The 22,141-nt window shown below is 38.9% G+C and overlaps 1 protein-coding gene across 5 annotated transcripts in view; it reads right to left on the bottom strand.

The window, feature by feature from the left end:
- The window catches only part of MIPEP (mitochondrial intermediate peptidase), a 177,182-nt gene that overhangs the window by 141,637 nt on the left and 13,404 nt on the right, over positions 1 to 22,141 (bottom strand). For all 5 annotated transcript variants that reach the window (XM_081814734.1, XM_081814731.1, XM_081814733.1 and 2 more), the window contains 6 exons: positions 18,978 to 19,041; positions 14,191 to 14,373; positions 13,495 to 13,651; positions 8,478 to 8,526; positions 6,822 to 6,882; positions 3,806 to 3,858 (listed from right to left, as the gene is read on the bottom strand). In XM_081814734.1, the coding sequence (XP_081670860.1) occupies positions 3,806 to 3,858; positions 6,822 to 6,882; positions 8,478 to 8,526; positions 13,495 to 13,651; positions 14,191 to 14,373; positions 18,978 to 19,041 (567 nt within the window). The remainder of the gene's footprint in view (positions 1 to 3,805; positions 3,859 to 6,821; positions 6,883 to 8,477; positions 8,527 to 13,494; positions 13,652 to 14,190; positions 14,374 to 18,977; positions 19,042 to 22,141) is intronic.

The raw sequence follows: 22,141 nt of genomic DNA on the forward strand, positions 1-22,141 counted from the left end.
GGGATGGAGTGGCTGGGTGACACTGGGGAGGGTATGTGCTATGGTGAGCGCTGTGAATTGTGCAAGACTGTTGAATCACAGACCTGTACCTCTGAAACAAATAATACATTATATGTTAAAAAAAATAAAAAAGATGAAGAAGAAGATCGCAGGAAGGGAAAAATGAAGCGGGGGAAATTGGAGGGGGAGACGAACCATAAGAGACTATGGACTCTGAGAAACAAACTGAGGGTTCTAGGTGGGAGGGGTTAGGGGGATGGGTTAGCCTGGTGATGGGTATTAAAGAGGGCACGTACTGAATGGAGCACTGGCTGTTATACGCAAACAATGAATCATGGAACACTACATCAAAAACTAATGATGTAACGTATGGTGATTAACATAAGAAAAAAAAAAGAAAGAAATCTCTGTCAACAAATGAGCATTCTGAAGGCCTCCTGAGGGTCACACTGCTTTCAATAAATCTGAGAGATGAAAAGGTCCATTCATAAAAATATGATATTCTTCTTTACAAAAAAATGTATCACCAGATTGCTTTTAATAAGGATTTCCAATTATTGGTTTAGACAGTCTTGAACAATGGCTATCAAACAATTCATTTACTGGGAGTCCAGAGTGTATGTGCCACATTTTACTTCAAATAGAAGAAACAAGACACACTTTGTTCTCAAGAGCTTCACGGTATGGTTGACATGACATGTTTAACATAAGACACCAAAAGAACACATTGTTAGAAGGTCAAGTGTGCCGCACGTAGGCTGCAAGCATGGTGGTGACAGGAACTACAGCAGCTGTGGCAGACCTGGAGGTTTTGTGAACTCTTGGTAAAACTTCACAGGTAAGACAGCAAAGAAAGGCAAGGGGAACGCTAGCAGCCGACAGATACAGACTCTGCCCAAGACAGAAAGGGATCTGACTTGGGGCAGAGAGTTTAGTCTGGTTGAGGAAAACTATAAAGAGGCGTGATAAGAAAGACCAGAAGGACAGGCCAGACCCCACAAATAACTGTGGGTGTGTGTGTACTCATTGGTAAAGAAAAGTGGGCTGTGACCAGATCCTAGAAGCCACGAATGACGGCTCCAATTCTATTTTGAAGGCAGTAGCTATCCCATGACCCTGAAGAGGAAAGAGACCAAAAGTGAGCTGTCCTGCCAGCCAGACATAGTCTTCCTCCCTCCGGGACACAGCAATGCTCTGGGAAGCAGAGGCAAGGTGGACATCCCTGTCCCCGTGTTCTTTCACCAACATTAAAAGCTTCTCTGACGAGCATTCGACAACTGACTCGATACGTTCATTATACTTTAGATGAGTGCTTTCTTAGAGAAGTCTTCAGGGACAGTGACCTCTCCCTCAAAAGATTCTAGAGAACACTTCAAAAGCATCTGTTAGAGTAGATCATCCTCTAGAACAGTGTTCAGAGAAGGCCGATTCCATATAATATTATTTCAGTACTAGTGATACCAACATTAACTCATTATTTCTGACCTATGAAGTAGGGACTATTACAACTCCCATTTTATAGACACCTTTGCTGAGAGGTTAGAGAGGACAAGTAACTTTCCAAAGGTCGTGTGTAGCTCATTAGTGGTGGAGCCGGGACTCACCCAGGCCGCCCAGACCTCAGGGATTGTGCTCCAGACCACGCGGCCATGACGCCTCAGGTGTTCCCACTCTCTCCAATGGCCCATGTGGACAGTGAGACCCTGTCCCTGTGGCTAACAGGGGGAGAACTCCCAACCCACCTGGGGGCTCAGCCATCTCTAAGTACTGACTCCAGAGTCAGTCAGCAACACTGACTTTGCAATATTGTACTTTTGGTAGAAATGGAGAAGAGACAGTCACTATCTTTTATTCAATGTCTTTTATTTAAGATTACTATCAGACTTCTCAGGGATCTCTCTCATATTCCTAATTAATGCATATACTTTACAACTGAGTATAGCTTTCCAACTCTTCAAATATTCATATGTCATTTCCATAGAAGCACCATTTGGGCATCCTACACTTACAGAATAAAGCTAAATGACAAAAATATCACTTAAATATAAGGCTAAGGCATTCATTAAAATAATCAGGGGTGGGCGACATGAAACACAGGAATACCACATAAAAATCACAGTAGCAAAAATCACAAAGAAACAAATACCTCTATTTTACATTACTTTCCAATGTCAAAAATTTTTTTAAAACCTTTTTTTATATGAAAGGCATTGATAAAAAAAATTCTAGTGTTCCTTTATGCTAGATCTTGGTTGGCCAAGCAACCAAGCCAAATCTTTCTTTGAAAAAATTTGAAAAGGGAAACTGTATTGTTTTATGTAAAGATAGGGAGCAAAGTCCGAAGTTCTGCAGCCATAAAACGTATTTGTGAAATAATTATATTAAGCTATAATATATTCTAAGTACTCACTGTTTATCGTAATCAAATGATTACAGATTTTGAGTAACATTTATGTGCTTCCATAGAAAAGGTGGCTCATGCTGAATTTGGGATATATGTATTAAAAACAGTAGCTGACAAAGTATTATGAGACAATATGCTTTGTGAGTAAGAGTAGTCTAAGGAACAGAGATGTCACAGAGAAGCCACAGAGAGGAAAATGAATGAATATTAAGTGGGTAAGCTCCTTAACACACTAACTGATCTCAGGGTACCTCCCCCTACCGGTGCAGAAAAGAACACCAAAAATTACTGTTTTCTGCTTTTGTGACAAATATAAAAAAAAAATCATTAAAATAAACAAAAAGTCTAATTTTAGTGAGGTATTTATTACCCTTCATTTGATGCCCGAATAATGCATAGTAACAAAAAGACCTTAAAGTTAAATACCAACCAAATAAGCATATTATTATCATGGTATAAAGCCAACATGCTTTAATGAAGAAAAAGACACAAAGCTTTTATTTTCTTCCATTACCTAAATCAATCTTAATTCTCTGGGTTAAAGCTGAGGAGCTCAAAAAGGAAGTATAAGAGAAAAATGTTAAAAATCTGTTGAAGGGTAGGATTTGGAGTTTTGTTTTTTTAATTCCTTTTGTGTATGTAAAGTTGCTTGGGACATCAACATTTCTAAATGTGTTCACTTTGAACAGGCCTCTGTATTTTTTAGGTTTACATGCAACTATAAAAATGACAGAAATAGGGCATATTTAGGGAAAAGAGCATACCTACTAGTTTGTCATAATATAATAAACACAGGAGAACACGGAGGCTAGAGGAGTACTCACATCAAGCTGTCCTAAATCTTTATTCCACATATATCCTTCCAGATGTGCCAAAAAAGTGTCCACAATATGTTCAAATAAAAATGAGGAAACAAGAAAATCACAGAGCCCCATCCCAAGGACTACGTTATTCTTTCACTGGTTCAACATATATTTGCTGAGCACCCAACCTGGGCCAGAAACAAGAAACAACTGGGGTTCTAGCAAAGTCCCAGCCCCCCAGATGCTCAGTCTAGTAAGGGAACCTAAAAGCCACACACAGGGAGAAGCCAGATTCCAGACCCCACAGGGAGATACTGAAAAGTTTTAAACAAGGAAATGGCATGAGCCATAGAAGAACAGTCTCTGGGGGAGCAGTAGAGCATGATCCTATGACTGAGAGCACAGGTTTAATCCAGACCAAAAACATGGGGGTAAACGCAGACCGTGCCAGCACAAGGCCTGGACTTGAGAGCGTACAGGCTTATGATGTGGGCAACTGAGTGAAGACAGTAGTTGCATAATTAATGTGCAAGGTGCTCAATGAATATTAGTTTCTTTCTTCCCTCTCATAGATGAGGATTTCTTCAAAAATACTTACCTTTCTGCACGAATCACACCACTGTAGTAGGGGGGATCCCAAGGCATTAATTCCTACAATGGAAAAATTCATTGCTATGAGAGTTATTGACTACTTCACAATTTTTATCAAAAATTTACCCAGCTTATAAAATGTAAACCTGTTATAATATCAGAGAAGTGTTATAAAAACCCTAAAAATTCATGAAATGCCCACCTCTTTATTTTGACTTCCCTGTAATCAATGAGTACAGAGGTATAAATAAAACATAATCCCAGAATTTGGGGAAAAGGTAAATAATGTAAAATGTAAACATAAAAGTCAACATTAATAGATTAAATCAGCCACGTTGAAATTTTTCCCAAAATGCAACCCATGTATCAATCCATAAAATATACTGCAGGTAAGATTAGGGTCCTAAAGGTAAGATTAGAGTTCTTTCTAAATCTAAGCAGGAAGCTTAGGGTGGATCCCCAAAATGAAAGCAACAATTTCAAGTGTAACGAAGGGAGAATTAGCTCTAATCTTGGCAAAGAAAATATGTCATAAAGAAACACTGTCACAATAGTTGGTTTTGACAGCTGGTACAGAATACTGAAGGGAAGAAAAGCTTGAATCCCTGAATGATCCTCCTCCCCACAAACTGCCCAGGTGACACGAGTGACTAACAGCCCAGGCCATGAAGTCAGAATGCCTGGGCTCAAGTGTGCAATCCACACTATTGTACAATGTGGAAAAGTTCTTTCTGCTTGCCAATGCTTTCCCGTTTTCCTTCTACACGACCTGATCCCACCCCTCTGTACCCTGAGCCCACCTCCTGCCGCTCTTGCCCTCCCTCGCTCCACTCTGGCCACACTGGTCTCCTCACTGTTCCTTGACCACAGGGGGCAGCTGCTCTCTCTGTGGAGAAGGGTCTGCCCTGCATTACTGCTGCAGGGCACTGCCTCGTCTCTTCCAAGTCTCTGCTCAAGGGTCTTCTCACATAAGAAGTCCTCTCTGACCAGTCCCTAGAGAACAGCAACTGCCATCCCCTTTTCTCTGCATTATTCTCCCCTGTTGCCCTTATCACAATACAACACAGCACATATTTATTTCATGTATTTACTATCCGTATTCCTCCCCTAGAATGTAAGCTTCTTGAGGACAGGGACTTTGTTCGCATTTTTCCTATTACATCCTGACAGCCCGAACGCTGTCGGCTACACGGTAGTGCCTCAGTAAACAGCATTTTTTAATGCACTTCAACTACTAACAGAATACCTGGCACTGAGTAAGAGCTCCATGAATGCTGGCTCTATCCTTTGATTTATCCTTTAAATTTTCAGTTCAGACATTATCTCCTTGAATAACAAGGTGTTCTTTCTCATATTCCATGATCACGCTGTTACCATGGAATTAGCCAATGTAAGACATGTACAGGCTTACTTTCCTTCTCCCAACATCCCCGAAACTCTAGCCCCCAAGTGTCCAGTTCCTGGGACACATTTCCTCCAACAGATGACCATTTACTATCTGCTACGTACCAGAGAGTGCAGGCTCTAGGGAAACAAAACCCAGTAAGACCCAATCCCTGTACCAAGGAGCGGAAAACGGTCTAGGCAGCAGAAAGACAATTGACTCCACAACCAGAGTACAATAGGTCATGTGCATGATGTTGTCCCATGTGAAATAGAGCCCATGAGAAGGGTATTTAAATCACAGTGGAAGGTCAGGAAATGTTGGGAGGAGACAAAGCTGGAGCTGAGTTTGGAAGATTGGGCACACTGAATCCAGATGAGAAAGAGGGAAAGGCATTCCTGTGTATGGTGTTTCTGAGTGACGGCAAGCTACCTACCATAGTTGCTGGCGCATAAATATCAGTTAGAATTAAAAAACAAAAGAAAGGAAAGCAGGGGCAAGCAAAGCAGTAAGTAGGTTAAAAAAAAAAAAAGCACAAGAGCATCACACAGGTATTATCAGTAGGGAACTAGGGACATTAACTGGACTTAAAGGGGCAGCAGAAGATAAGGCTAGAGAAGCAGGTAGAAGCAAAATTAGGAAAGGCTTGGTGGGAAAGCTAAGAAATAGGAAGGTAAATCTGAGAATTACAGCAAGCCACTGAAAAATCTTAAACAAAAAAGTGACAAGATCAGATCTGCTTTTTGGCAAAATCCCTCTGGTGGCAAGTCATTCATTCATTCATTCATTCATATTTCAGGTAAGTGCTGAGCACCTACCCTATGTTTAACACTGAACTAGGCGCATTGCTAAGCAGTCCAAACCAGGAGCCAGAAAAAAAGGCTAGAAAACCAGTTCGGCAACTACAACTATAATCTGGGAGAGAAGTAACAATGACCTCAACCAGGGCTGTGGCAATAGGCATGGAGAGGCAGGAACACAGAGTTCTCAGAAAGGTAGAATCTACAAGATTTATTAACTGATGGGGGTGGGGGGGCGTTGTAATAAATAACCTGAAGGGCTTGTCGAGACAAGGATTATAGGGTTAGAGATACAGCGGGTCTCATGTAGGGCTCCTGTGTTAAGATGGGTATACTTTGAAGTCAACATCGATTTAATTGAGCTCCATAAATTAGCAAATAAGAAAGTAAACTGCGATGTTAACATTGATGGTTAAATTCCCACCTACCAGATCAATCCTCCACTGAGCCTGCTTAAAGGCTGCTTCAAACTGAGAAGCCCATTTTCGGTACAATGGAAGCAGCCTTTGCGTGATGTGTATTAACATACGTTGTTAATATACATTTATAGGCGTGTATATGCGTATGACCATGCGTGAGTATTATGTCAACTAAACAACAAAAAAATACTGGATTTCCTGGAAATGTCAAATTCAGACATATGGATCAAGTATTTCAAGTATTTCAAGTATTTCGGTATTTTGTTCACCAAACCCAAGGATCGGAACCAAGACCAGGGAGCAGAAACAAGACCATACACACCTTTAGCATATCACAAGAAAGTTCTAGAGTCAAAAGATAAGGACTTCAGCTGATAGACTGTTTATACTATAATAAAAATATTCCAAATTGTCACTTACAGAATTTTGAGGATTTAGTTTCATTTTCATCCCTCGTATCATTTCAAAGTCTTTTATAGTTCTGTAAAACAGGTTCATCATTCATTGTTAGGACAAAATTTTAATAATTACATTATTAAAGAACTAGTTTTCTGGGGGGATGGAGTAACTGGGTGATGGGCATTAAGGAGGGCACTTGATGTAGTGAGCATTGGGTGTATGCAACTGATCAATCACTAAACCCTACCTCTGAAACTAATAATATACTGTATGTTAATTAACTGAATTTAAATAATTTTTTTAAAAAAGAACTTTTTTTTCTTATGTAACCTTCCAGTATTCATGATAAAATTGGAAGTAATTTGTAGTGCAAATGTAAACCGGTATTAATCCAAATTTTATCTGTGTTAGAAAGGACAGCAATATATCATCAGCAAATTACCGCAATTTCTACCTTAGAAAATATCCTAGCAAATAGATACAGGACTTGAAAGTATTAAAGCTTGGAAAAATTAGCAATGTTACAGATACATGTAAAGGTTATAACCAGCAAACTTTAAATCACTGCCCTTTGCTATACATTCAAAAGGTAAGAGACTAACAAATTTCCTTCTATTAAAAAATACGAACAGAGATTATATTTAAAATTACTATTAATAATTTTTCCCCTAGAGAAAAACTCTAGGTGGACAACAATCAAATATGTGCTTAACATCTATAGAATACGAAGTTTCTATTAGACTTAACTCCTATATATAACTGTAAAAACCTGAAGACATGTTTGCTCAAAATATAATCCATAGTTAAAACAAGGGAAAAAAGAATACTACCACTTAACTAATAAAGCAAAGTAGAGAAAATTCTCAATTAACTGCATAATTAACACTGCCTCTTCATTAAATCAAAGCCACAGTGGTTCACTAGATTAAAAGAAAAGTTTAGAATTTATAAATATAGTCCAAATCAGAGAGGACTGGGTTCTAAGGCATGAGTTTATAAAAACAGAAAATGGAAATTTAAGCTAAAATTTAACATTTTGGTGTAGTCAAAAAGACAAAGGAAATGTTCAACAGCATTATGAGACAACCATGACATGCCTCTTCCTGGAATCCTAGGTATCTGAAGGCTGCTGGAGTGTGGCCACTCAGCAAAGCACTAGAAGAGCACCAGTGAAGGACAAGTAACTCTATCAAAGACGGAAAGGCAGGAATACAACAAAGGGACTCACTACAGAGAACTACGAAAGTTGAGGCAGATCATTCTTAAGATCCAAACCATGGATCAATTTACCACATCCAGGAGCCACCTATATTTAGGCCAAAAGAAGAGAAACACTATGAACTTCTTATAAAATTGGTGGTACAAGTTGAAAACATATAGTTTCAAAAAGGCTTGGAAAAAATTTTTTAATTACACATCAATGACGGGTTCTAAGACAATGAAATTAGTTCATCAGAGAGGACAGCCCAAGTTTTCAAGATTGTCACCTTAGGAAGACAGCTTTGTGCTTTTTAAGTATCCCTCATAGTCAATCCAATCTCCTGCTGACTAATCCACAGATCTGACCCAATATTCCCATACTTATATTTTTAATAGGTCACCTCCTAATTTTTATAAATCAAGTCTCCTTTTAAAAAAACTACAATACACACTCTAAAGAGTGGAATAAAAACTAACCTTTCAGAAAGTTTGTCTGATAGTTTCTCAAGGAACTGCATGACAGTCTCTAAAAATGAAATCCAAAAGAAAATGTCTTTAATTACATAAAATAAAATGAACATATCTGTTAAAATTAGAATGTAATGGTCATAATCTATGCACTACAATGCCATTAAAGTGCTCATTTTCAAAGTGTGCCAGGGTTGCTAATATAATATAATATAATATAATATAATATAATATAATATAAATTTCCAGATGATGATGATCAATTTATCAAAAAACATATTAAACAAAATAGTAATAATCCAAAGCCTTTGATTATCCCCCAGATGAGGATTGAATGGGGAGCTAAAAAAAAGAATCCAAAATTTCAAAGTGTTTCTATCTACTCATATGTGTAAGAGAAAAAATAAGTTTTTTAGACCTTTCTAATTTACCCTGAGTTCTAAAAAGATAGCTAGACTCTGATTTGTTCATAAAAATCAGTACAATTTAGAAGCATGATTCACTGAAAATTAGATTTTAAAAATCAATGTTTTTCTGGACTATTTTTGTTTTTTATATACAGCTGAGAATAATCTATTCAGGATCAATATCAAAAGAAAATATGCCAAAATTAGAACGTTAGAAATTTAACCTCTGCTAGGATTTTTTTTAAGTACTTCAGCCATAGTCGTCATATATTACAAACTCATAAAGGCAACATAGCGCAACTATCATTATTTCCCATGATAGGGAATTTTTCATGTGTATTTTTGAATTTACCACTTTTTGCCATTGATTTATGTATAGGGAGCTTTCACATGTATTTTAGAGTTTGCCACAAACACTGTTTTTATATTTTCCAGATGATCTTGTATATGGTTTTAAGTTTCCTGCCATCTCCAATTTAAGTTATCTTCTGAGTAAAATAAAAGCCTGAGAAAAGAATGGAGGTTAATCCAAACCAAGAAGCCATGCGGTCTCCTGCCACTGTGGATCCTTAACAAGCCTTGTATACAGTAATCCTGAAAACACTGCCTCATGCACCATATTAAATGGTATCAGGCCTTTGAGAAAAACCATTATTTCGTTAAAAATGAAATCTTATTTCAGGATATCATATCAACTGCCATAGAGAAGTATTTTCAAGTACATCTGTGCATGCTTTTTATTTCTAAACATTTTTTACTCACTTTCACCCATTTTTGTTTTTCTAGCTATCTTACACGTGAAAAATCTACCTCAATTAACCTACCTGAAAAATTGTTATGTTACAAAGAATGAGTCTGAAAGCCCCTGAAAATCAATAAATGCCTCACTGGAAAATTATTTCCTAATTCACCTGTCACATGAATGCCCACCTTAACCCTTGTTTATATCCTACCTTCTTCCTTCTCTCTGCTGAAAGCTCACCATTCCCTCACCTCCGATTTCCAGTTTCACTTCCCTCATGAAACCCTCAACAAGCACACATGCATCTGACAAACTTCCTGAACTCCTAAAATCCTACAGTATTGTGTTGTCTAAACGTACCACTCATTTGGCACTGAGAAGACAATGACCTATATAATTACTTATCTTTATATAACTGATCTCCCCAACTAAATTTTAAATTCCTTAAGGACACAAGTCACATCCTATGTGACTGTACACAACAGCCCAACTCCAAACTATGACCACACTAATCACCTACTAAGCAATGGATTCACTGGTGATGAAATCTGGCATTAGCTGCTACAGGACCAGGGACCTCCAGTCCACACTGCTCACCTCAGTGGTCAATCCTCAACCTTCTTCAGACTGCACCTGCCCTCAGCATTTGAGTCAGCTAATCACTCTCTCAAGACACTTCATGTGGCTTCCAGGACCACCCACTCTGTTCATTTTTCTCCTCTCTCACTCATGCTCCTTCTTGGTGGCTATTCCTGGTTTTCCCTCATATCTCTGACCTTCTAAACTTGCAGGGTCCCAGAACTCACTTCCTAGACTTCTGTTCTTCTTTAGATGCACTCACTCCATTGGAGATCTCATACAATCTCATGAATTTAAATAAAGACACAAAGGCAACTGGGTGGCTCAGTTTGTTAAGCGTCTAACTCTTGATTTTGGCTCAGGTCATGATCTCAGGATCATGAGACTGAGCCCCACGTTAGGCTCTGTGCTCAGTGGAGAGTCTGCTTGAGATTCTCTCCCTCCCCCTGTGCTTCCCTCACTCACACATGGTCTCTCTCTAAAATAAATAAATCTTTAAATAAATAAATAAAGACCCAGATTTATATCTCTGGCTCAGCACTCTCCTCATTTCCACATATACACATCTAACTGCCTACTCAACATCACCATGTGAACACCAACTGGCATCTCAACTTAACTTGAACCAAACCAAGCTTCCAGTCCTCCCTATCTTAGTTAGCAGTAACTCACTATGTCTCTTCAGTTAATCAGGTTAAAAACCTTGGTTCCCCTTCAAAATGCTACATATCCAGAATCGGACACATTGCAAAACACTCCACTGCTACCATTTTGGTCAAGCTGCCATCCTTCTCATCATGATTACAGCAAAACAGCTTCCACATGGCCTCTCCTCCAGCCCTGCCTCTCTGCAGTCCATCTCAGTGTCAGCAGCATATGACCTGACAGCAAAATTTAAGTCAGATCACCTTACTTCTCTGCTCAAAACCCCCCAATGACTTTCGATCTCACTGGAGGAAAAGCCCTGCTGAACACAGCCCCTCCTTTGTCTGCCTCCACCTCTTACTACTCCCCTCACTCACTCCACTCACCGCTTTGCCCATTTTGCTTTTCCTCAAACGTGTCAAGCTACCCTAGGGACCTCTGCACTCGCTGTGCGTCCATCTGGAACTTTCTCCCCCTAGTGAGCCATAGGCTGCACCTCCTTCAAATCTACACTCACATGCCCCGCATCCTCAGCGAGCCCCTCCCTGGCAACTCAGTTTAAAATCCAACACCACCACCACACGTTCACGTTCCTTATCCCCTTCCCCATTCAGTTTTCTCCACATCTTGCATTAACTATTAACCTACTGTGTTTCTTACCTATGTATTTTGTTCTTATCTCCCTTATAGAAATATAAACTGCACAAGAGCAGGCATTTCCATCTGTTTTACATACTGATTTATTTCTAGGTCCTAGGATCATATCTGACATATAGTGAGCACTCAGTAAATATCTGCTGAATCAATGGATGAAAACAATGAATGAAGATGATGTCTTTTACATCATCTGTTTAGTCTCAAACAGCTTATAAAGACCATAAATTTAGAGCCCGGGTTTAAGTTTCAGCCCTGCCACTTTTTAGCACTATAACTAACCTTGGGTTTCTATGCTATGAGGTGGATACAAACATCTACCTCACACAGCTGCACAGAAATTAAATGAAATAATGGCCCAGAGTAAGCATCTTACTATTATTATAGTTAACCCTTGAACAACACGGGTTTGAACTGTGCAGTCCACTTATACAAGGATATTTTTCGACAAATATGGTATGGTATTATAAATGAGTTTTCTCTTATGTTTTTCTTAATAATGTTTTTTCTCTAGTTTATTGTAAGAACACAGCATATAATACATAGAACATATCAAATACGGGTTAATCAACCATTTGTTATCAGTAAGGCTTCCCGTCAACAGTGCGCTATTAGTAGTTAAGTTTTGGGGGAGTCAAAAGTTACATGTGAACTTTCGATTGTGCCAGTTGGGGGGGTATCAGCATCCCCTCATCATTCAAGGATCAACTGTACATATAATAATAATAATAATAAATTATTGTAACAACGTGATGACAACAATGACCACAGAGAAACACACAACATGACATAAGATCCATTTAGGAGTTAAATAGGGTGAAACAAATTGTACGCACTGAAGGAGTTCAGAGACAAGGGTGTCTAAGGGAAGTGGAAAGTGGAGAGGCTTTGTGAAAGAGGTAGGTTTTGAGCTGAGCACTGAAAATCTATAGGATTTCAGCAGACAGATTGGGAGAGGGGAGCTGTGCCCCATACAGGGAACAACATGAGCAAAGGAATGAGTGTGCTGTGCCTATGGTTTCACAGAGAGCCTTGACAGCTCAAGGGAATAGCCATTTACAAAAGAAATGGCCATTTTTTAAGAACACTTTGGAGAAGATAGGAACATACTAGAGAGAGAAGGGATACGCAAGGAAGGAATAATGACAGAACAGAATTAACAATGTGGTCTTCCTCCTAGACGGAGTTCATTTCTAGTGTTCCCTCTATCCGTGAATGGCACATCCACCCACATGCATAATCAGAAACCACGGGTACCCAACATGCCGTCTCCTACTCCTTCTCAACCCATCACCAAGTCTCATAGATTCGACCTCTAAAAGAGATCTTGAATCTGAACAGTTCTACCATTGCAACTACCCTACTCCTGACTCAGTGTCTGAACTATGACGGGAATTTAATATGCCTTTGAAAAACCTTACTATACACACTTACATTATTACTATTGTGTAACGCTTTCTTTTATACATTCTAAATCATAAAGAACTCAACAGAGCACAAGGCAAGACTCTAATAAACCCCAGGATGCTTTTTCCCCACTTAACACAAACCCTCCCATCCAACACTCTTCTCTCTAAAAAGGAGGTTTATAGAACTATGTGTTTTTATAGCCCGAGCCTATATTCAACCCTGTCTTCAACAGATTTATTGATCTTTCCTCCTCTTTCACACTAATTCTAACCAATCTGGCTAGGTTGACCACAGAAACTAGCTGAGTTAAAATGAAAACAACTGAAATTAGCATCAGTGAAAACTTAAGTATGACTTAACTCTAAACATGCACAAAAAATAAATTACCTTGGTTGGAGAGAATATATTCCAAACTATTGGCTCTATTTAGAAGTCAGTTCTATATAATGATGTAGAAAATCTCAATAAATGGATCTCTGAGTATATTAGTATATTAAAAAGAGAACACCGATTTATAGCTATTTAAAATCAGAAGTTCAGTTTCGCAAAAATCCTATTTTGTTCTGAAAAGTTGGGTGAACAAGCTTACCTGGATTTTTGGCTATTGTGCCTTGGAGGGCTCTGTGGGAGTATGTGGAGTACCCCACTAACTTTGCCAGAAGGTCTCTGTTGCTGAGCAATTCTTCCAAACATTTCAACTGACCCGCATTGGGATAAAGAAAAATTTTATAAGCAGCTTCTCGAACCTGTATTTAAAATGAAATGTTAGAAGGTATAATAAGTACCATGACACAAAGGCCCATGCAATGACAATGCAGGCTCTCACTTCTCTATTCTACAGTTGTTCATTGCTTTAAAAATAAAATAAGGGTTTATACAGGGTGAATAAAGCTTTTAGATTCATAAACTAGTATGGGATACAAACACATTCTTGACTGGAGTTCTCTGTTGTGGGGTATGGTGGAACAATCTTTTACCCAATGCATGTGTTATAAAGCACCTTTAACCAGGTGAAGACTACAAGCATTAAGAATCTGAGTAGTCCAAATGTCAATTGCTATTTATTATACTTTAAAAATGAGGAGTTCTTGATGAGATATGAATGATTAAACCATTTTCATCATTCAAAGCATGTATGGAATTAATAAGCCCACAGTCCAATTTTAGGGCTTAGTAACACTCAAGTATTTTTAAAGGTATGATTACATTACCACTGAATTTTGGGTTAAAACAGTAGCAACACTCAGGCGGGAGCTAAACTATGAAGAGAGTGGAATGCACATACCAAGTCGTCTGATGCTTCTGCATGTAGACCATCAATTATGACATGATTTCCAGTTACTACAAAGTTAGGGTGAATGTGTTCTGGTAAGAGATGCTTCTCAATCTTGTTGGGAAAGTTAGTTCCCATAAGAAATATATTACTCAAGTCCAAGATTTTCACATTCAGGTCCACTGCTCTTTTACGCTAGATGCGGAGGGAGTAAAAGTTATTTAAAGGCATTGAAAGTAATAGTTCACAACTGATTTAATAGACCATCTATAAGGATGGTAAAGCAACATATATGGTTAAATTAATTGAATGAGATACTAAATATGTTAAATAAAATGAACATTGAGTATATTGTTTATGCCATAAATACATAATAATTTACTCTAAGAAGTATGTTAATTCTACTTTTGATAGATATTTAATACCCTAACAGTTTGTATAGTGTTTCTATGCTTTAAGATTTAAGTAAATTCTAGAGTTCTATCTTATGCCTAGGTTATATAACTAATCTCTGAAATTAACAATATTGGGAAGTACAGAATCCTTCCCTATCCCCAAAGATAACCTCTTAGTTAAGTGAACCGGAGAACAGTAGGTAGTTGAATCTAGTCAATATGATACTTTTAAGTATTTGTAGACTAAAGAGCACAAGTTGAAGGGCAAATCTGAAAATATACTGGGTCCTAAAAGATGAGACCAAAAGGTAGAGGGAAAGCAATGGAATTTCTGCAGGTCTTCACAAGAGTGTAGTGAACATAAAGGGGGGGCTGCCCTGTAGCAATTCTGAGGCTACAGACACTTGAGCAGTGACAGAAGGACAGCAGTGGAGTGGGGAGCAGAGCCAGACGGAGCCCACAGGGCAGGACTGCGTCCTCCAGCAGGCTGCCGCGCCTGGCACCCGTCAGCCCGCTGACTCACTGACGATGATGTGGCTGGGACACCCACGGGGGTCTTTTCTGGCAGTCACACCTTTAGGACATATAATCGCCTGAGAAAACGTGTATTATCAAAGGGGGCGCCACAAATGTTTTGGAGAAAACATAAACTAGTCCATGTCATCAGTCCGGTTTACTGGAGGACAAGGGTGAATTTGCAGTTATTGTTACTAGAAAAGTAGATGGGAATCTGGACCTGTGCTCATGATGGGCTTCAGGTGAAATGAGATGCACATCTTTCTGGGATGGGGATCACTAGCTGTCAACACATTCTAGATTGTACTATGACCCTAAAAAATGATTAAGCAGCACTAATACTTTTTAAAAGATATTTAAGATGTGAATGTACACTTGATAAGATGTCAGGAAAAAATTAAGTATATATTAGCAAACAAAAACTTTACAATATAGGGGAGCCTGGGTGGCTCAGTGGGTTAAGCCTCCGACTCTTGATTTCTACTCAGATCTTGATCTCAGGGTTGTGAGTTCAAGCCCCACATTGGGCTCCATCCTGGGTGTGGAGCCTACTTAAAAAAATTTACAATATAGAGAATTCAAACTTCATGGGAAAAATTAGTTTTCAGATACTCCAATGTCTCTATAATCCAGATTTCTCTTCACCTATTTTGTTTCTACTATGGCCATTTATCGCCACCTAATGGTAATCAGTGGAATAACTAAAAAGGTAAAAGATCTCCAAATTATACTATAGTTCCAAAAATATTCCCCAAAGCCTTTACTCTGGAAAAAAAAAGTGATACAATTATTTCAAAGAATTTATCACCTGTTAAAATCCCCAGAAAATTAAAAACTGGGTTTACTTCCTGCCTTCATCAATTTCCTAGGCACATAGCATTTCATCACTCTGAGATAAAGACGCAGTACTCTGAACTCTAAGAATTCTTTTTTTTTTTTTTAAGATTTTATTTATTTATTTGAGAGAGCGAATGAGATAGAGCATGAGAGGGTCAGAGGGAGAAGCAGACTCCCTGCCGAGCAGGAAACCCGATGTGGGACTCGATCCTGGGACTCCAGGATCATGACCTGAGCCGAAGGCAGTCACTTAACCAACTGAGCCACCCAGGCGCCCGAACTCTAAGAATTCTATGAAATTGTTGTGTTATTTATCAAAAGATTGCTAAAAAACATACACTTCCATTCATTTTAAACTTTTAAGTTATACTCATATGAGACCTTAAAAATTAAATAAAAAATTACCTGGGAAGAATACAGAAAGAATATACAGGCCTATATAATTTATACACATTATGTTGGGTTTCTTTCAAGATCTCTCTTTCAAAAAGGGTAACATGTCTCCTTTTATACTGTCCTAGTGGAGCCCCTTGGAGAACTGACACAGAAGTTATGAGAGAGGAGTTCAGGAGGTTTACTTTACTTGCATCTTTTTTTTTTTAATTTTTTTTTTTTTTAAGATTTTATTTATTTGCGAGAGAGAGAATGAGAGACAGAGAGCATGAGAGGGAGGAGCGTCAGAGGGAGAAGCAGACTCCCTGCTGAGCAGGGAGCCTGATGTGGGACTCGATCCCAGGACTCCAGGATCATGACCTGAGCCAAAGGCAGTCGCTTAACCAACTGAGCCACCCAGGCGCCCTTTATTTGCATCTTTAATGTTCGTGGGCTCCAGGGAGTTACTTGCCAGGAAAGGCAGCTATCCTTAAGAACACTCGAGAAGTAAAAGCAGCAGGTTCAATGCTGGTGAAACAGATCTTGACTTGACACATAATACTTTTGAGTAAAGTTTCAAAAACATCTTTCCTGAGGATTACATAAAATAACAAGACTATTCACCTAGATTCTCTCCTAGCAACTCTTGTAGCAACTATTCTCCACTATCTTCTTTCTGAATATCAAACTTGATTAGTATTAGCTAGCATTATTATGATTCATCATACAGTCATTTGGTATTTGCTGAGGCCAAAACTGGAAAAAACATGACCAGCATTCTTGGTCCTTGAGAAGCCTCTAATTTAGATAAGTAATGCAGTAGGAACAGCTTCAATAGCAGGCACTTAAAGATAAATGCAATATGCATAAAAGAAGTCAAATGGGAATTCAGATGAATACAAAATTCCACCTGGGGGATAAAAGCTTCACAGACACAGTGATCTGATGATGAGGCCTTAACAGGGGTTTGAGGCAGGCAGGCCTGGTGAGCAGACAGGGGAGGAGGAGGAGGAGGACCGGGGCCACATACGAGAGGCACAGTGTAATGAGTTACAGGGGAGCATAGGGAGGGCTGGAAGAGAACTGCCATGCATGTTCTTTGTTACATATTAGCTGCTATTGGCAATGGAAAGTGACTGAGAGGTTCTGGGCAGGACAGTAATGATCAAATCAATATTTTAAGGAAATCACGCCAGTGTTCACAGACAGGTCAGACTGAGCAGCAGAAAACCTGGGCAGAGAGAGCTGAGCAGGCTCTGGAGTCCAAGCCTCCTCCACCTACTAACTCTGTGACCTTGGGTAGATCACATAAATTCTAGGCGCCTCAGTTCCTCATCTACGAAACAGGAATGATAATAATACTCAAAACAGCCTCAAAGCCGTTATAAAGATCTGATCAGAAATACATGCTTCAAATAGCAAATGCTTAATCACTATTAATTATACTGAGTGTCAGGAAGACAAAGACCTTTTGGACAGCCCAGGTATATGGTGATAAGGTTGAAGGTGAGCTGTTCTGGGATGCAGACAGAAATTAAGACATGGAAGTATGGGAAATAAAAAATGTGAACTGACCTCTAATTTTTATTTGAGTGACTCAGAGACTAGTGGATTCATTATACAGAGAAGTAGTAATAAAGAACTGGCTTGAAGAGGGGCCAATGTGTCCATTTTAAACAACATAAATGTACAGTAGAGCCTATTAGCCTTGGGGACTGCTGGCGGCCTGTGTAGCGCAGGGTTAGGTCAGGGGTCTCGTGCTGAGCCCTCAGAACCACATAAACACACCGGTGTGCAAGCGGCCCCAGCATTACTCAAACCCAGGATGAAGCAAAATGATATTATCTATTGCAGATAGATAATACCCCCGAGACCCTGACCTCTACTTTCCAACATACTGATAAACTAATCTCTATTAATAGGTAAGTGGCTTTATGTTCTATTTATTAGGAGAAACATACCTACAAAAAATAAAAAATAAAAAAGCATAACCATAATAGACTGCAGGCAAGTAGGGGAGATAACTATGGAGCAGGCGGATCTTTCAGTGGTGGTCAAGTCACCCCCATTCTCCCAGCTCTGAGCGTAATATAGAAATGAGGGATTCAGTTTCGTAGGATGTTGTGTTCTAGAATGAGAAGTGGCCAGATTTAGACATTCTGGACACTAAGGAAGGGATCTTGAACTAATCACTTTGTTCTATTTCCATATCTGTGAAAGGAGGGGTCTGAACAATGTCTACGGTCCCTCCTATTCCAGGGTAGACCCTGTCTCCTGCTTCCAGAACAAACCATGTGGATCTGTCAAAGACACGTAGAATATGAATAAGTACACTTATGTAAAGGTCTCAGTGATATTCCCTGTACCTCCACTTCCAGACCTCAATCTTCAAAACTCTCAGCTTTCCTATTCACTTGCCTCTCCTTCCTGATATCACCCATCTAGGATGCCACGACGTCTAAAACACCCCAATGGTCTCAAGTTATTTCTTAATTCTGAGTTTTCATGGGTAATAGACAAACTTCCAGAGAGCACTATATTCAAATATGATAGAAGAATTTCATAACACAACCTAAAGTTTGTATGATATGCAAACTCAAGCAACGTACAAGGACTGTAGCAATAAAGAAACCCACTAAATATTAGTAAAACGAGCAGGAAAAAACAGGAAAGATTCACCTTTTCTTTGTCTAGATGGATTCCGCTGATTTCAAAATCAAACATAAACAGTTCAGCCACTCGCCTATAAATAAAACGAACCCAGGTTATAATGGATAATAATAATTATTAATAAAAGCACTTTCTTGTTAAATAAATTGGACTTTTTCAACTGTACTCCCCAAAAGCCAAACGTGTACACACACACATACACACACACAACTTGTTTGAAACCAGGAACTTAACATCTTAGAAATAAGGCAAAACATCCAGCTGACTGACTGGGCTTATTTTAAGCTCTACTATGGATGATTTGGTATCATATACATCATGCTAACTGTACAATAAGCCTTAAATTGAACAAAAGGAATGGCGATTACTCCAATGAGGTCAAATTTATCTGCTGCTTTTTTCCTAGAAGAGAGGGACATCTTTTCAATTGTCCACTGTCTTTCCTTCAAAAAATGTTTGCCACATACTTTAGGCAACCCACCAAATAAATCCTTGGGGGACACATACATGCTGCCCAATTGCAACTAGGTAAGCCTGTATACATACAACTATAATATATTTATATCTAGCATGTATATTTAACAGAAGTATACTCTAAGCTGCTTGTTTCATAAGGCATGGTCCCACAAGGGGACAAATACTTTTTGAATGAATGAATACAAGGTTAAAGATATAATAAACTTCCTAACAGGGATACAAATAAAGTGGGGGAGTTTAAAGAGAGACCATCAAGCAGGTTCCTTACTTATCAGCTTCCATCCATCTTGCGCTAAATTTGCTTACGATTTGTGAGGGAAAGTTCCTCACCATTTCCAGAATTAGTACTAGTTCACCATTGTAGAGAGCAACATTTTTATTTTTTTTTTTTAAAGATTTTATTTATTTATTTGAGAGAGAGAGAATGAGAGAGAGAGAACACATGAGAGGGGATAGGGTCAGAGGACGAAGCAGACTCCCTGCCGAGCAGGGAGCCCGATGCAGGACTCGATCCAGGGACTCCAGGATCATGACCTGAGCCGAAGGCAGTTGCTCAACCAACTGAGCCACCCAGGCGCCCTGAGAGCAACATTTTTAATAATCATCAAATGCATCTGCAAACTTAAGAGCAAGCCCTAATTTTCCCACCCTTTCCCTGCTGTAACAATTTCATCAGAACAATAAAAAAACAGTAACAGTGGAATAGAAAGTATCTTGGATAATATCTAAAGTAAGGGGCAACTTTTCATTAATTTTCTCCTGTAATAGTTTATACTTAGAAGGACATCTCTCCCTTTTTAGTTAAAAGCTAATTTGATATCATTTACTTCACATTAGACAGCAGAGGAATTAAAATACCAAACTCACACCATCTCGTCAACGGAAGAAAATTATGTGTGTGCTGGCAACAAGACGTTATCATGCTGTGCCACAAAAGCATGGACTGGTATACACAGCTCTTCAAACACATTAGAGTGAAACACATGGTCCCTGATGTCCAGGAGATGAGTTTAATATCCCTCTTAAGTAAATCTGACTGATAAATATGTATCAGGGGATCAGGAAACAAGAGTGTATCTCACAGAGCTTATGCTAGTATTACTAACATGTAAGAAAGAAATAATTGCACAACATTTCTTTATTGGCGGTATGAAAATTACACAGTAAATGGTAGCTATTTATGTGGTGGTGAGGGGGAAGAGAATTAGAACCAAATTAACCCTTTCTCTCCTTCCCTACTACCACTATCCTAGTCCAGGCTGCTGTCCTCCTTGCCCTGATATACTATAGTTAGTCCTACTGGGTCACCTTGCCTCCAGTCCTCCATCCTTACAGGATGACCTCAAGGTCAGAAGTCCTTGGCGTGATTAACCTGGCACCTCATCAAACACCCTCTCCTCCACTGTGAGGTCTCTCTGAAGGCTGTCCTCCACTACCAACCAAATTAGGGGCCTCTGGTACGGGCTCCAATAGCATTTACGATTTCTATTTAACAAACTCATAGCAGCAATGTCCACCAGAGCCAAACTGTGGAAGGAGCCCAGAGGCCCTTCAACAGACAAACAGTTAAGGAAGATGTTGTCCATATATACAATGGAATATTACTCAGCCATCAGAAAGGATGAATACCCACCGTTTGCATCGACATGGGTGAAACTGGAGGGGATTATGCTAAGTGAAATAAGTCAAGCAGAGAAGGACAATTATCATATGGTTTCACTCATATGTGGAACATAAGGAACAGTGCAGAGGACCACAGGGGAAGGGAGGGAAAACCGAGCGGGAAGAAATCAGAGAGGGAGACAAACCATGAGAGACTCTGGACTCCGGGAAACAAACTGAGGGTTACGGGGGTGGTGGGGGATGGGTTTACTGGGTGATGGGTATTAAGGAGGGCACATGTTGGGATGAGCACTGGGTGTTATACGCAACTAATGAATCGCTGAACACTACATCAAAAACTAATGATGTACTATATGCTGGCTAACTGAACATAATAAAAAATTAATTAATTAAAAACTTAATTTTTTAAAAAAATTGTTGGGAGAACACAGAATTTTTTAAAAAGGTTTTACTGGAGCCATATGATAGAAAGTCATGAACCAGGTTGTAAATAGTTTACAAGGATGTTTAAGTATAATAAGCAAAGAGGGAACAAAAAATAGCTTCAACCAGTGTTTAAAAAAGTCAATATATGTATTGCAGAATATGAAAAATCATTGTGATTTGCTTTACATGTAGGAGGCTTATTCCTTTATTCAGAGATTACTAACCTGAGAATGCCACCATGATAATTACTTATTTATTTCAACTCCATCCAAATCCCAATAATTAAAAACATAAAACAGTGTACACTTGGACAATTTTTCAAAGGCCTACTGCATGAGACTTTCAGTTTTTCTTCCAACTAGGAGCAGCTACTTAGAATATTAAATTCTTTGATGCTGTGCCGGAAGCTGAGTTTCTTGGCTAATGAGAATTGTTTTCTTTCTCTTTAATCCTGCTGCATGCTTGGAACCGATTTCACGTGTAACACCTCTTTCTGTCAATAATAATTTTTTTAAAACTACTAGTTTTCTGGAATTAAGTTATCCAAATATTTGATCTACTCTCCTGGCTTTCTCTGACTTTTCATAAAGGGTATATTTATCTTCCTGATTATTGTGCCAGTATGCTTTGAATGGACAGAATTAAAG

This window comes from Leptonychotes weddellii, chromosome 3, assembly GCF_054177405.1.
Source record: "Leptonychotes weddellii isolate Sample4059 chromosome 3, ASM5417740v2, whole genome shotgun sequence".
Taxonomy (NCBI): domain Eukaryota; kingdom Metazoa; phylum Chordata; class Mammalia; order Carnivora; family Phocidae; genus Leptonychotes; species Leptonychotes weddellii.